This window comes from Abrus precatorius, unplaced genomic scaffold (genome assembly GCF_003935025.1).
Source record: "Abrus precatorius isolate BTA unplaced genomic scaffold, Abrus_2018 Scaffold4, whole genome shotgun sequence".
Taxonomy (NCBI): Eukaryota; Viridiplantae; Streptophyta; class Magnoliopsida; order Fabales; family Fabaceae; genus Abrus; species Abrus precatorius.
In genome coordinates this window covers 14,550,105-14,565,141 of record NW_020874384.1, presented here as the reverse complement: position 1 = coordinate 14,565,141, position 15,037 = coordinate 14,550,105, and the positions used below count along the sequence as shown (strand labels likewise).

Genomic DNA, 15,037 nt, shown 5'->3' with positions numbered 1-15,037 from the left:
TCATTAAAATATTTACTATTTTAATTTATAAATGTTATTAAATTTAAAAATAGTTCTGTAGCACACCTTTAATTTTTATTCAAAAAAGTTATTTAAATTTAAAAACACTGATGTCATGCTTGATAAAATTTGCCTGATATATAAAATTCCAGCATGAGGTAAATTGGGTTGAGTGTTATCAATGCTTCAAGCTCAAATGATTTTTAAGTAAGGGGCATATAGGTATATAACGTCATTCACATGTCTCTCCACTTTGATGCTGAAATTTTTATGAGAATTGGTCTTTAACATTTGATATTTTGTGGGACTAAACTTTAAGTCTTTAACTGGAAAGTATTCTATTTAGACAGCGTTAACCTGGTATATGAACCGAAATTGGATCAATAAACTATGTGTACTCCTTTTAATGTTTATTTTCTGTCTTTTTCGAGGTTCTTAATTAAGACTAGTAAAAGAGCCTACTTTTTGGTTTTCTGTGTATTATTCATGGCTTTATATTTTATTCTTCTGTTTTTATCTAAATTGATCTCCCATTGTTTACAGTGCATCATGATTCATTTTCCTAATGCTCTGCTTTATGGTCAGGGTGGTAAATTTGATCATGCTGACCGTCTTTTTCAAAGCATTGAGGGTACATACAGAAATTGCCTTACAAATACTAGTGATGTGAAGGAGTTAATACCTGAGTTCTTTTACATGCCTGAATTTCTCGCAAATTCAAACTCTTATCATCTAGGAGTTAAACAGGATGGTGAACCAATTGGGGATGTTTGCCTCCCTCCTTGGGCTAAGGTACATGAATTTCCTAAAACGCAACTATTAATGCAAAGCAAAGTAGCATACTCAAATAATGCAGGCAATTATTAATGTTTGATCTTTTATGTCACTTATTCGAGTTTGAAACATGTTTATATATATGATACTTCCTTTGGTCCTTTTTATTGTGCATTATCTAGAAGGTTTTGGCAATCTTTATTATAAGGCCTTCGACAAATCATATAAAGTATTTATTGATTTTTTCATATTTTCCCTTCATAAATGGAGTTTGTGGGGACCCAAATTAAAACCTAGGTTGTCAATAATGTGCAATAGCAATGCTATTGCGACGTCATGTCTCAGCAGCTGGCCACTATTCTCAGGTTGTCACTTTGTGTTTTAGTGTTGCGGCTGTCACGACTGCTGTAGCAGTGAAAATTGCAGTGTGTTGTATGCATAATAAAATGAATTTCAAAAGAATTTGGGAGAAAAGTCAAAATCCTTTGTTCCTCTTTTGAATTTTGTGCTCTCTCCTCTATGCCCTTCTTACCGTATGACTCATCAACCCATTGCTCTAACAACTTTCTGGTCACATCCTGGTGTTTTCCAGTCAGCTCTTGGAGTGTTCTGGCGAACTCATGTTCTCTGTCCTCTGACTTGGCATTTTCAGCCAAGTTCCCCATTTTCCCTTTTGTTCTCACCGTCCTGCAGGTTGCTGTTCTTCTCTCATTGTCCTTATCTTTTTTTTTCTCTTTTCTTTGTGTTTTGTTGGTTACTAAGTTTCTATTTTTTAATTTTGTCTTAGTGTTTTCCTTATTATTTTTTTGTTCTCTCAAATCTGAGTTGCTTTTGTGATGTCTCCCAGAGACCCAAACTATAATTTTGTCTAAACTCTCTTCTTGCAATTTACTTGTACGTTCTGCTTAAAACCTATGATTTTTATTGTTAATGATGATTATGCCATGAATTTTGGGTGTTTTTTTAAGCATTTATATGAAACTTGAAGTTGAATGAGAGTAATATTTTTCATATATTTCTGAGTAATTTATACAATATTTATATACAAAAGCGACAATCTCAATCCCTAAAGTTTAGGGATTTGGATTAAGCTATTTACGGCTACTAAATCACAAACCAAATAATTGGCAACTATACAGCTTATAATATCTAAACAATGTGTGTACTATAAATTAATAACGGTTGTCCTGATGTGCACTATACCACTGCGTTTTTAGGGCTCTGTGTTACTATACCACTGTGGGCTGAGTGTTACGCGCTGCTATTTGAGATTGATAACTATGATTAAAATCAATAGGGATAAATGTTGGCAAAATTGGATTAAATTCAATGATATTTGTGGGAAATCTTGTCTATTGTAATTAGTGTATTGATATGTAATTTGTGTATAGGCTGTAAATTAGGAAAATCTCAAAAATAAGGGACTACTGGGTAGGATATGGAGATATTTTATTTCCTAAATTAGTCTCATAATCATTTATATATTCTGTATGATATTTATTTGTAATGAAATGAACACAATTCATTTAACCTAAATTTTCTAGATTATTAAATGGAGGTAAAATGGTTTGTTCTGGTAATTTTTTTAAAAGATCAAGAGGCTAATTGTCTTTAACTACTTTTAGTTAAAGATTCCTTATAAAAGATATTGGAGGGAGTATGTTGAAAATTATATTTATGAACCCCCCTCCCCAGTATCTTCGTTATCCTCTCAGCAGCAGGCTTTTATTAGTTTATATCTTTGGATGAAATAGATCTCCATCATCCTTCATGTCCGTAATGATGCTATCAATACCCAGTTTAATGTACATTTCTATTACCAATAGATCTTTTCAAATTTGAAATTTACATGAAATTGAATGTGCAGCCCAGATTTTCCTTTCAATAATGTTTAATTCACAGAATGGAAAGGACTTAGTTATAAATTATTTGTTATAAATTATTTGCACAGGGTTCACCCCAAGAATTCATTAGGAGAAACAGGGAGGCCCTTGAAAGTGAATATGTTAGTTCGAATCTTCATCACTGGATAGATTTGGTATTCGGTTACAAGCAACGTGGAAAACCGGCTGTAGAGGTATATACATCACATAATTTTCTTTTTCATTGATAATTCATGCAAATTGGAATTGGCTAAACTAGAAAACTGTACAGTCGTCAGGTTAGTTGAATTGCTAATATTTTAACATTGGATTACAGGCAGCGAACATCTTCTACTACTTGACTTATGAAGGTGCTGTTGATCTGGAAACAATGGATGATGATCTGCAAAAGGCAGCTATTGAAGACCAAATAGCCAACTTTGGTCAGACTCCAATCCAGATGTTTCGTAAGAAACACCCAAGAAGAGGGCCACCTATTCCTATTGCACATCCTTTGTACTTTGCTCCTGATTCTATCAGTTTGACTTCCATTGTTTGTAATACAAGTCATTATTCATCTGCTATACTGTATGTTGGTCTGATGGACTCAAATATTGTCCTTGTGAACGAGGGTCTCAGCTTGTCTGTTAAGATGTGGTTGACAACTCAACTGCAGTCTGGTGGAAATTTTACATTTTCTGGTTCCCAGGTTAGCTTGGCTTCATCAGACACTGAAAAATACATTGGGATTGTTATTGTGTTTTTACTATTGATTAGAATTATGTTTGGTTTCATGAGTAATGAAACAACCTCTAACTTCTGCAGGATCCATTTTTTGGAGTTGGTTCTGATATACTATTGCCACGTAAAATTGGGATTCCTGTGCCTGAAAATGTTGAGCTTGGAGCACAATGTTTTGCAACGATGCAGACTCCCTCCGAGAACTTCTTAATATCATGTGGCAATTGGGAAAATAGTTTTCAGGTCATATCCTTGAGCGATGGCAGAATGGTGCAGAGTATCCGACAACATAAGGATGTTGTGAGCTGTGTTGCAGGTATGTTTAATGGTTGAGAAAGGATACCTAACATGATGACTATGTAAAATGCCATTGACGTACTGGACTTTATTATGTTTTTTGTTGAATAGGAGCATACATCCCTTAAATCTGGATTCTTTTGCGAACTTTCCTACTCAATGAAGTAATATGATAGCCCCTTAGCCATACACATATAGTCATTGTGATCCCTGTTAGAATATATGAAAAATATCCAATAACATCTTGATTATTTCTTAAGAGTAGTTTAGAGCACATTATGATCAGTTTCTATATTTCCTTGTTACCTCGTGATTTATTTTCATATTTAATTAGGATTAGGAGTCCAGCACAACTTTTGATAGGGATTAGTGTTTTGTTTTTGTATAGCACTGTATCCCATCTAACAATTATGCATTAAGTCAATATCAATTTTGGAATATTTACTTTCTGTTCTCTTCATTTTCTTATTTAAGAGTCCAGTACAAGTATCAATAGGGATTAGTGTTTTGTCTTTTGTATCATACTGTTTCCCTTCTAACAATTATATATATTTTTGGAATATTCACTTTCTATTCTCTTCATTTCCTCCCATAATACCTAAATCCCTGTAATTTCAACAATCATTTCATTTTGATATTTTTCTTTGCTGTTGGTTGAATGATTGAATTGCATGTTTTGTATATCTGAAGGTAGCTACTAATACTATTATTATTATTATTATTTCATAGATATAACTGTCTCATTTGACAGCTTTCACTTATAGTGAGTTTTTTGTTAACATAGCAACTTGCATTGTAATGTACGCCCTTCTACTCTGCTGTCTGATAGAGAATGGTATCTGTGATGCAGTTACGTCTGATGGAAGTATCCTTGCGACTGGAAGTTATGATACAACAGTAATGGTTTGGGAAGTTTTTCGTGGTAAAACCACTGAAAAGAAAAATCGTAACAGTCAATCTGAGTTACCTCGCAAGAACTATGTCATAATTGAAACTCCATGCCATATCCTTTGTGGGCATGATGATATAATAACTTGCATATATGTTAGTCATGAACTTGATATCATAATAAGTGGATCAAAAGACGGAACTTGTGTATTCCATACTCTGCGAGAAGGTAGATATGTCAGGTCCATACGCCATCCATCAGGCTGTTCAATAACAAAGCTAGTTGTCTCTCAGTGTGGTCAGATTGTGATTTATGCTGATGATGATCTTAGTTTGCACCTGTATTCGATTAATGGAAAACATCTTGCTGCCTCTGAATCCAACGGACGCCTTAATGCCGTTCAATTGAGCAGATGTGGTGAGTTTTTGGTAGGTGCAGGTGACCAGGGGCAGATTGTTGTTCGCTCTATGAACACCCTTGAAGTTGTTAAGAAATATCATGGAGTTGGAAAGATTATGACATCTCTGGCCGTAACCCCAGAAGAATGCTTCTTAGCTGGCACAAAAGATGGAAGTCTCCTAGTGTATTCGATAGAAAATCCTCAGCTTCGTAAAACTAGCCACAGCAAAAGTACAAAGTCAAAACTGACGTAACAGAAAATATAACAGGAACATGCAGAAGGTGCATGTGGAATTTTAACAGTTAGAGCTGCCCCGTGACAACTGTTCCAGGTACAATACTAACGTGCATTTATGACTACTTGTTTCCCTTTTTACTAATCCGATACCAGGATTTGTGCCTGGTTGCGTAATGCTTATACCTATCTATTAGATAAGAATCCCGATAGATTACTTCATATTCAGTTCAGTTATTCCTGTTTAACTATATGTCAATATCCCATTGTTCCTTGCTGCATTACCAAAATTCGTTGCCAGTCATCTTTTGTGACTAAGATGGATCAAGGAAAATCTACAGAAATTACTAAATGTTTTCAAATAATACATGAGTGTCATTTTTTAAACTATCCTTAAAGCATGATGGTTAAAGAAATATTTTAGGGGTATTTAGTATACAAAACCTTGTTTCTCGAAAATTATGTTTGTTGGAATTTTTGTTTTCTAAGAATGTTAAAAATATATTTGATGTATAAAATATTATTGATAATGTTATATAATGTATTTTAAGAATGTTTTTATCTCGTGTTTAGTTTAAATATTATTTTAAAAATATTAACATTTTTTAAAAATATTTCTTTACTCTATGATAAATGATATATCTTGTTTATACTAATTAAATTTATAATTAATTAATAAATAAATAACACAAGACATTTATAACATGATAAGTATGTGCATGTGTGTAAGAATATAAAATTATATAATAACTTTAGCAATTATATATATATATGAGGAATGATCTTCTCATACTAGTATAAGTCTAAAAAATTTTAAATTTGATTTGAGTCATCATTTAACTTACATCTAACAGTTATTTAAATAATAAATTATAACTTGTTAGATATAAGTTAGATGAAAAGTTCAGATTAAGTGTAAGAATTTTTAGACTTACACTAATGTAAGAAAATTCTGTCCATATATATATATATATATATATATATATATATATATTATAATGGTACTATGTGATAAATCACTTAACTCATGTGCATAGTGAATATTATGAAATTTTAATTACAATAACTCTTCAAATAATTTTTTATTATAATAGCAAGGTAATAATAAAGGTTTTCCATAGATGATAACATGTAGAGAGTATAAATTAGGCTTAGGTTTGAGTTCATTTAGAATATAGTTTATATTATTAAAAAAAAAAAAATCTTTGTGGGAATTTTAGATTCTTACTTCATTTATAGGAATTTTTTGAGAAATTTAATTAAAAATACATTCTTAAAAATGATAGGGATTGTTCAGTTTTAAGAAATTTTTTGTTTTTATTCTTATAATGCAAGTTTTATCCTATAACTTGTCTAAGTAAGTAATTTTCGTCATATATTTGAAGCCAAACAACTTGCAAATTTATTTTATCATGCTTGGCAGCTCGGTCTTGAAAACCAGTATAGTTTGAAACAAAGAACTATCGAGGGGTTGAATCCAGTTGCTGTTAAACTCAAAATAGGAGTCATTTTTTGCCGTATTTCCTTATTGCCTATGTATTTGTTAATCATTATATATAAGAATAATTCACCTTTTTTGATGATTGTTTTAGTAACTAGTTAGTAACATCCAAAACGTACTCTGATGTTTCTTCTTTGGAAACTAATTTTGTAAGTTAATATTCATCCTTATCTTCTACAGGTGCGCCCACTGACAAGTGACAACATATTTGGGGTTAGGCTAAATTGCTAATGCTTCTCACATGGTAATAATGTCATCTTCTTTCCTTCATTGTTTTGGGTATCATCCCCATGAAGGGCTTGGGGATTCTGTGAGATAATACGTAAGAGCAACAGTCTTACCTGAATATGCAAAAGCATATTTTACTTTTTCACACTGGAATAGAAGAATTGAGTGGATCATCGTCTACTTTATAAACAGCATGAGACTGCAATTGGATTCCGAGAATCAGTTTATTTCATGCTTTAGATTATAGGGAGCTAAAGACTTGGGGTTTTGTTCATAGATGTGTACATTATATTCGTTAATTCTTCAATAGGATTACTAGGATTCTTGTGCACTAAATTGTAGTTATGAGCCTTTGTTTTTTGGGTTTCTCTGTTAACGTCACACATTGTACAGACAGGCCTGAATGCCTTATCATACAGTCAAAGAATCACTCTCCGCCTTGTGTTGTATCAGCTTATGTCGCTCTTCTGCCTCGTTGCCCTTACCAATGGATACGTTCTTTTATTGTTTTTACAGATACAGGTTTGTGCTTAAAGTTTTTTCTTTTTTCTAATTGGGGAAGGGTAAGGGTTCATGATCTGGTGCAGGTTGTGTAGCTAAACCATTCTGTGCAATAAGGCGGTTATCATTAAAATAAACATGAAAACCAGTTATTTATTGGAGTACAGTTTTTTTTTAAGGAGTCTTTTAACAGAAAATAATTATTTATTTTCAGTTTAGCCATTGAATCACTTTAAAGGAGTTTTATCCAATATTTTTTATATTATTGTTATAAAGTTCACAAATCAAATGAATTTTTTACCTCTATCCCAGCGTCTAATTGGTACTTAAACCTCCATACTTGTTTTCATTAACTGTAGTTTGTTACCTAAATAGAATCTCTTTTAACATTTTTTAACGAATTAATAAAGCATAACTATCGTTATAAAATATTTAACATTCATTGAAAACACATTAAATAAGGTGCAAAGTTACGAATAAACTTACGGATTTTGTTAACTTCAACCGGTCAAGGTTATTAGAAGTGATATAATTACTCATTTAAAACAAAAATATTAAAACAAGATATTGAATCATAAAATGGGAGTGTTTGGGATTCAGTTCAGTTTGATTTTGCTCAAAAAGTTTTTAAAATTGCAAATTAATATCTCATTTTTGCACACTAGAATTATGAAAATTCAGGAGAAGCAATTAATTGTATTGTATGTGCCAATTGCATTTAGCTAATAGGCTTGTGGAAATTTAGGTTAATAAGTATAGTTGTAATACATATAACTGGATCCTATAATACTTGTACACCTGTATTTACTTTATACATTTTAGTTGTTTTTAGTGTTAAAAGTATTGCTTAGAAGAAGATCAAGAAAGATCTATTCGAGACTATTGATTTTTTTCATCGTTTGATATATAATTTAATAATTTATACTAGATTAAAGTGAATAATTTATACTAGATTAAAGTGGGGATGCAATAAATAATCAAGCATTTATATGTTACTGAGGACATATACCGAGAATTGCAGTGAGAATCACAGTTGAAAAATGGCCACACAGCACGTTAGCACATAACACAAGATTAGCAGAGTAGAATTGGACTACATCACCAATTTTAAGGTCATGAAAATGTGGAATCGATTTCTATAAGAAAACTGGAGTTGGAAAGTATTTTAGCTATTTATTATTAACAACTCTTCTAAATTAAATTTTGATTCATTATATATGATCTTTTTATCGATAAATATTTATTAAATTTAACTACAATATAATTTATGTAAAATGATACTTCTTTACACTTAAAAATAACGCTAACTTTGATATTTATATTTATCAGAATATTTTTTATAAAATGTCCATTACTTGATAAGTTGTTTAATTAATTTTTAAAGTCAAATTTACAAGCCAGTAACTTCATTAAAATAAAAATTTATCAAAAGAAAAAAAATCAATTATAACGCAATTTCGTTCCTTATAAATAATATTTTTTTTAGCTTTTAATTTACAAAATATTTTAAGTTAATGATAAATAAATAAATATATATATATATATATAGATATATATATATATATTTTACATTAAAATAATTAAATTTAAAGATTATGGTAAATCTCAGGACCAAGAAGAGTGGCAGCCTCGTAAATATGAGCACCATTAGGGTCATTATCCTCTCTATCTTCCCTCCGACAACCCGGGCCTTCGGCTTTGCTCCCCACAACACATTCTCAGGCGTATTTTATTATAATTATCCCCATTGTCGTTTTTCTCATCGTCACTCCCTCCCAATCAAACTCCTACTTAGGGTTAGGGCTAGAATTAGAGTTAGGGTTTCAATCATTCCTCCCAATATTCCCATGTAATGTAATGTAATGCATCAAAAACCCCTAATTCTTCCCTGCTACCAACAATGTACGACACTATGAACCAGATCACCCCCGCCGAAGACAACGACGGCGCCGACTCCGTCGACAACCACCACATTCATTACAATTCGCACGCCCTCGAAGACGGTAACGGCGGAGGGGGAGTCGAAGATGTTTCCACCGATTCCGTTTACGTTTCAGGCCCTGAAATCTCTATCCAAGATTCTAGCCAACTGACGCTTTCGTTTCGTGGACAAGTTTATGTCTTCGACGCCGTTACGCCCGATAAGGTACGCTTTTCTCTTTTTCTTCTTCTTGTGCTTTTTTCCTCTGCGCTTTTTAATAACGAACTTGTTTCATGTTTATGAGTTTTGGTTTGCATAACAGGTCCAAGCGGTGTTGTTACTGTTGGGAGGAAGTGAATTAACTTCGAATTCGCAATGTGTGGAGATGTCGCCTCAAAATCAGAGGGTATTTGTATGTGTGCGTGTGTGTGTGTTTATGTTGTAGAGCGAATTTGGGAGGGTTTTTGTTTTATAATTGTTTGCTTGTTGATGGATGTAGGGTGCAACGGAATATCCTGCAAGGTGTAGTCAACCGCAGCGAGCGGCGTCGTTAAGTAGGTTCCGACAGAAGAGGAAAGAGCGGTGCTTTGATAAGAAAGTTAGATATAGTGTACGTCAAGAAGTTGCTCTCAGGTCTGAATCTGATAGTAAGCTTTCTACTTGTGACTTATTGTTGGATTAGGGTCTTGAACGTTAGGCTTGATGCTGCTTAATGTATGTTCTATCTTGCAAATGCTGATCTTATGAGAGATGAGAAAAATGAATAAAGCTGTGGAATGTGGTCACTTCCTAACCTTTGGTGTCAAACTTAGAGAGAGGGTAACAGTGCGTTTCAAATTCTTGAACACTGTCTATTTGATGTCAAAGTGTTATTATGAAAGTAATGGGAAATATAGATTTTGTATGATGGGCTGTGCAATAGTTTAGATAGAGCGACGGTGCATTTCAAATTCTTGAACACTGTCTATTTGATGTCAAAGTATCATCTCATTATGAAGTGCCTTTCCATTTATTTAATTATGCAATTATGCTTGTTAGACTTTTATTATTGCTTTTTTATAACTTTCTCCCTAGGATACTTGATAAATGTGTGTTAAATTTTGAGTACTGGAAATTTGTTTATATTTTATTTGCTTTTGGTGTAAGTTTAAAACTGTTAGGATTATTAATCATGTTTTACAAGTTTTTGAAGTTTTCATTGCAGCTGTATGTTTGCTGTAGCGGCCATCCCATATTCAACTATGCCACTATAGCATTTTCGGGGGTAGACTCCGAGACACGTTCTGCTAACTACTTTACTTGTTTCTTACCATGTTCCTGTTGTTGTGAGATAAATATTGACCATAATTCGGTTGATATGAAATTAACATTACTTCTTCCATCTGCCTGTTTGAAAATTTTTAGTATGGGTTTTGTAGCATAATGCATATTTCAACAGCATGCTCCATAAATAAGTTGGTTATTTATGTATGCTTGAGTGAATGGCTAAATTTTGTACTTTGACATTTGATTCCTCTCTATATGTGTGTGTGTGTGTGTGTGTATGTTTGGATGTTTGGAGTTGTTTCCATTGCATTAACAAATGGCTTGGTGTCTCCTGATAATGGTTTTTATTTTTTCACAGCAATAACTTTTTTGGGACTTATTTCATATTTAATGTTGTCAAATGGGAAATTCTCATCTTCTCATGGGCTACTCATGATCTATATTTCACAATTTTTTTTATCTCATTATTTTAGGTGTTCAACTTTATTTGTGTCAATTTTTATCTTACTTATCGGTTTTTAATATGTAGGATGCATCGAAATAAGGGTCAATTTACTTCATCTAAGAAACAAGATGGAGCTAATGGTTGGGGTGCAGATCAAGAGTCAGGGCAGGATGGTGTTCCATCAGAAACCTCGTAAGTTTCATGTTACCCATGCAAGATTGAAGCCACAAACTTTCTACTGTCCTATGTGACTTTGTGACTAAGTATGAATATCTGGTGGTTACATTTGAGTATTTAGATATTTTGTTGAATGTTTTACCATCTCTTGTTTTGCATGAATGTATAGATGCACGCATTGTGGAATAAGTTCAAAATCCACTCCAATGATGAGAAGGGGTCCATCTGGTCCAAGGTCACTTTGCAACGCTTGTGGGCTTTTTTGGGCAAATAGGGTAAGTATTTCTCTATATGGTTTGTTCCGGGAGAAATAAATCTTTTTTCATGTTGTTTTCTATGCATACATAAATGATAAATCTATCCATAGCAGTTGAAGTTGAAAAAAATTGAATTTGACTCTTGTAGTTACACATGCTTATAACCAAAAGACCCCCCCCCCCCTCTTAATTTGGTTGCGTTTTATGTCTCCTTATTATACTTTCTTCAATTCTATTCTCAAGTGCTACTGGTTAAACTGTAGGTATCATATTATGCATCACTTTGTATTAGTGTGGATGGACCTCCCTTTCCCACCAGATGGGATTGATGTAGGAGTATGAGTCCCATATTAGCTGGGTGTGATTAATTCCTATTCACAGTAAAGGCTCTCCCTTGCCTGGCTGTTAGGATGTAGGAGCGGACTCTACATTAAGTCAACTGTTTTGTTGTTTTATTGGATATACAAAACATATTTATGAATTGTTAGCTGAGAATTGATTCTATCTTGACAATAGTTGAGGACCTATAATTTCATTCATTCTATATAATCTGTGTTGTGAAATTTCTCAGTACATTATTTTTTATGCTCTTTTGTAGCACCATTTTGATTATCAAAATCGTCGAATGCCGTGTTACTGGATATTAAGATTTAAGATGCTATTATTGTGTTACATATTGTTTTCTTCCAAGAGTCATCAGATTTTAGATGATAATTTAATTTCCTTTTCCTCCCATATCGAAGCATATCAAGGGAGGTGGAACTACATTCTTGTGAGCATTGAGTTCAAATTTTCCCTGCTGTATATCTGGAATTTGATAATTTCATTAATTACGAATCTGGTAGTCTAATTTTTGAGTAAATTCGTGTTGACATTGGGATTCTGCAGGGCACTTTGAGAGATCTTTCTAGGAGAAACCAGGAACACTCTCTTGCACCACCCGAGCAGGTATGCTTTCATTTATTATATCTGGTTATTTGTTTACTCTGTATGGAAATAAATTCATTCTATTTCCCTCTTTTGCATCCTATGCCTAGGTTGGTGAGGGTAATGACTTGGACTGTCGGACTGCTAACCCTGCACATAACAATCTTGTTAATGATAACACAGCTTTGGTATCCGATCAGTGAGGTTTCCAGCCGTAGAAAATGTCTCATTGGCTGTGACTTTCGCAGGTTTGTAGTAATTCCATTCAGTTTGACCTATTAAATGTACAGTTATAGCAAAACTCTCTCATCAATACAAGAGGTCTATTTGTATACTCTCGGATCAATTGCATTAACTGTATGAGTGTATTAAACTGGAATCTGAATGATTACTCGATCTCATACAGTGGTCAGTGGTTTTATTTTAACCTTTTGAAAATGTGCACGACAGTATGCAATGATTCTGGTGGAATATTTTTCCTCTCCGCATTTAAATAGAGTTTTCAATTTGGATGTCTCACAAATCTTTTAGCTATGTAATTAAATTAGAATACACCACAACTTTTGTTCTTTTACACCAAAGCTTGAGTAAAGATGTCAAGGTTGAAGATTGAACAAAATAAAAACCTGGTTATGGTTTTTGGGTTTGACGAATTAAATTAACAGTTTAACCATAGTTGATAAAGAATAATCAAACTATCGATTGTTGGTTCATAGTTCGATGAAATTGGCTGGAACCACGAAAATGTGGAATGGTTCGAGATAACTAGGCATACAAGAGATCAATATATTAGGAAGGAAACTACTACAGACATTTTTACAATTAGGCAGAATCCTTTGCTACATAAAATATGTTCCTGTTTAGATCGCTTGCTTCACGTGTATCTGGCATGAGAAAAGTATGCTCAACCTTTTTCTGTTTACTCTCGTGGGCGCTGTCTAGTTTGTCTACCACTAATGGACTAAAAGACTTCAAAGATCACATACTTAGGTTAAGCTGGTAGAAATGGTAGAACACAGCCTAGAGTTGACTGCTACAATTTTTATGGTGATGTACAGTATTTTTTAAGATGGCGGCAGGTTAAACTTTTACTGGACTTGACTTAAATAATTATGCGTACATTAATATTTTAGGGCCACGTGAAGGTTTTTTATTTTCCGGGATTTTCCAGACAAAAGATGCTTCTTTGAACCAATAAATGCTTGGTAAAGTGATGCAACTTTCAATAAAATTAGACAAAACGACTTTTATGCATGTCTACATACATGTTACTATACACTAATCCAACTATCGTAACCTAGTTGTACTTTTCTTTGGGAAAAAACAACTTAATTGTACTTTGTTTTATCTTTTTTATTTACTGAGATTTAATTGCAGTTTAAGTCTTAATAGTTTGGTTTATGTATAATTTTGGGTCCTCTATTTTTTTTTTTTTATCTAATTGATTCTCTTCATTTTTAAAATTGTATAAATTTAGTCTCTACTGAATTTGTTTTATTTTAAACCCTCAAAATATTTTTAAATGTTTAAAAATAAAAATTTAGTAAAATTTTGACAATTTTTTTTAAGACATGAAATTAGGGTTTAAAGAAGCTTTATATATATATATAGACTGAAATTTAAGATTTGAATGGTGCACTTTAAGAAAAAAGTTTAAAATAATTTAATTGTTTCAACTTATTATTAAGATTGAGTGAAAAAAATGAGAATTTGAATGTCGTAAATGAAACAAAATTGACAAAAATAAATGAATTTACATATTTTAAAAATAAAAAAATTAACTTGAAAAATATAAAGGAATTAAAATTGCACGTAACAAAATTATAGTAAAGCCAATGTGTTTTTTTTTTTTTTTTTTTTTTTGGCATGAGCCGATGTACTTATTTGTACCCTAAGTTTACTGCATTTCTATGTGGTTATATCTTAAGAATGATGTACAAATAAGATGACAGGTGATGCGTAGCATAAATACGAAAAGCATATTTCTGGTAAACATCTCAAAAACAGTGAGTGCAATTTTTTTAATCAAGAAAATGACAGAAGCAGAATCGAAGAGACCAACAACCCAGAAAGGCTGAAGGCAGATTCCAATATTAAAATATTCTGCTCAGGAACTATCTATAAATGGTTAGTTTCCACTTCCAATGATGCTCAGACCAGATCATCTCACATTACATCATCACTTATATAAGTATCATAGCATCAAAATTTTTAACACTAATTTTAATGTTGTTTTACAATCTTTCTAGGTAATACACTAAGATATTTGTTATTGGATTTTTTAAAAAATAATTAATAAAAATGCAACATTAAAATTTTAAAAAAATTCTCAATGAATATATTAGAAATATTTATTAAAAAAGTTAGGATATTAAAAGCATATAATTTTTAATTTTTATTTTAAAATTGTTAAAAATATTTTAAAAACAATGTTTATTAAAATTTGGTTAAACACTGGGAGGGAGATTTTTGCTACTCAATGATTTTACCAATTCTGAACATGGTTACATTCAATAAAAAATACTTATAGTTTAAACAAAAAAATTATTTTATAAAAAATTTAAATATGCTGTATTTTAATATTTTTAAAATTTTAAAAAATATTATTTATTTATTA

General features: G+C 32.1%; 2 protein-coding genes across 3 annotated transcripts in view; both read left to right on the top strand.

Annotated features, from left to right (window-relative positions):
* The window catches only part of LOC113864275 (BEACH domain-containing protein B), a 43,862-nt gene extending 36,422 nt beyond the window's left edge, over window positions 1–7,440 (top strand). The window contains exons 37-42 of the mRNA XM_027497823.1: window positions 586–792; window positions 2,726–2,851; window positions 2,974–3,345; window positions 3,462–3,693; window positions 4,525–5,294; window positions 6,879–7,440. Of these exons, the coding sequence (XP_027353624.1) occupies window positions 586–792; window positions 2,726–2,851; window positions 2,974–3,345; window positions 3,462–3,693; window positions 4,525–5,216 (1,629 nt within the window). The 3' untranslated portion in view covers window positions 5,217–5,294; window positions 6,879–7,440. The remainder of the gene's footprint in view (window positions 1–585; window positions 793–2,725; window positions 2,852–2,973; window positions 3,346–3,461; window positions 3,694–4,524; window positions 5,295–6,878) is intronic.
* A 1,654-nt stretch (window positions 7,441–9,094) lies between these two features.
* On the top strand, window positions 9,095–12,887 carry LOC113865056 (GATA transcription factor 25-like). 2 transcript variants are annotated; one of them, XM_027499411.1, is made up of 7 exons: window positions 9,095–9,573; window positions 9,671–9,754; window positions 9,848–9,981; window positions 11,144–11,251; window positions 11,406–11,511; window positions 12,382–12,441; window positions 12,531–12,887. In XM_027499411.1, the coding sequence occupies exons 1-7, from the start codon at window positions 9,328–9,330 to the stop codon at window positions 12,621–12,623; spliced, it is 831 nt and encodes a 276-aa protein (XP_027355212.1). In that variant the 5' UTR covers window positions 9,095–9,327; the 3' UTR covers window positions 12,624–12,887. The 2 variants fall into 2 exon arrangements, with proteins under 2 accessions (XP_027355212.1, XP_027355211.1); XM_027499410.1 differs by having other exon boundaries at window positions 9,101–9,573; window positions 9,671–9,766; window positions 12,531–12,846.
* The last annotated feature ends 2,150 nt before the right edge of the window (window positions 12,888–15,037 follow it).

Excerpts from the sequence above, each read along its gene's own strand:
- LOC113865056 (XM_027499410.1), top strand. The coding sequence starts at position 9,328 with ATGTACGACACTATGAACCAGATCACCCCCGCCGAAGACAACGACGGC. Across the intron at positions 9,574-9,670 it reads ACGCCGTTACGCCCGATAAG|GTCCAAGCGGTGTTGTTACT; the intron begins GTACGCTTTTCT and ends TTTGCATAACAG. Across the intron at positions 9,767-9,847 it reads ATCAGAGGGTATTTGTATGT|GGTGCAACGGAATATCCTGC; the intron begins GTGCGTGTGTGT and ends TGATGGATGTAG.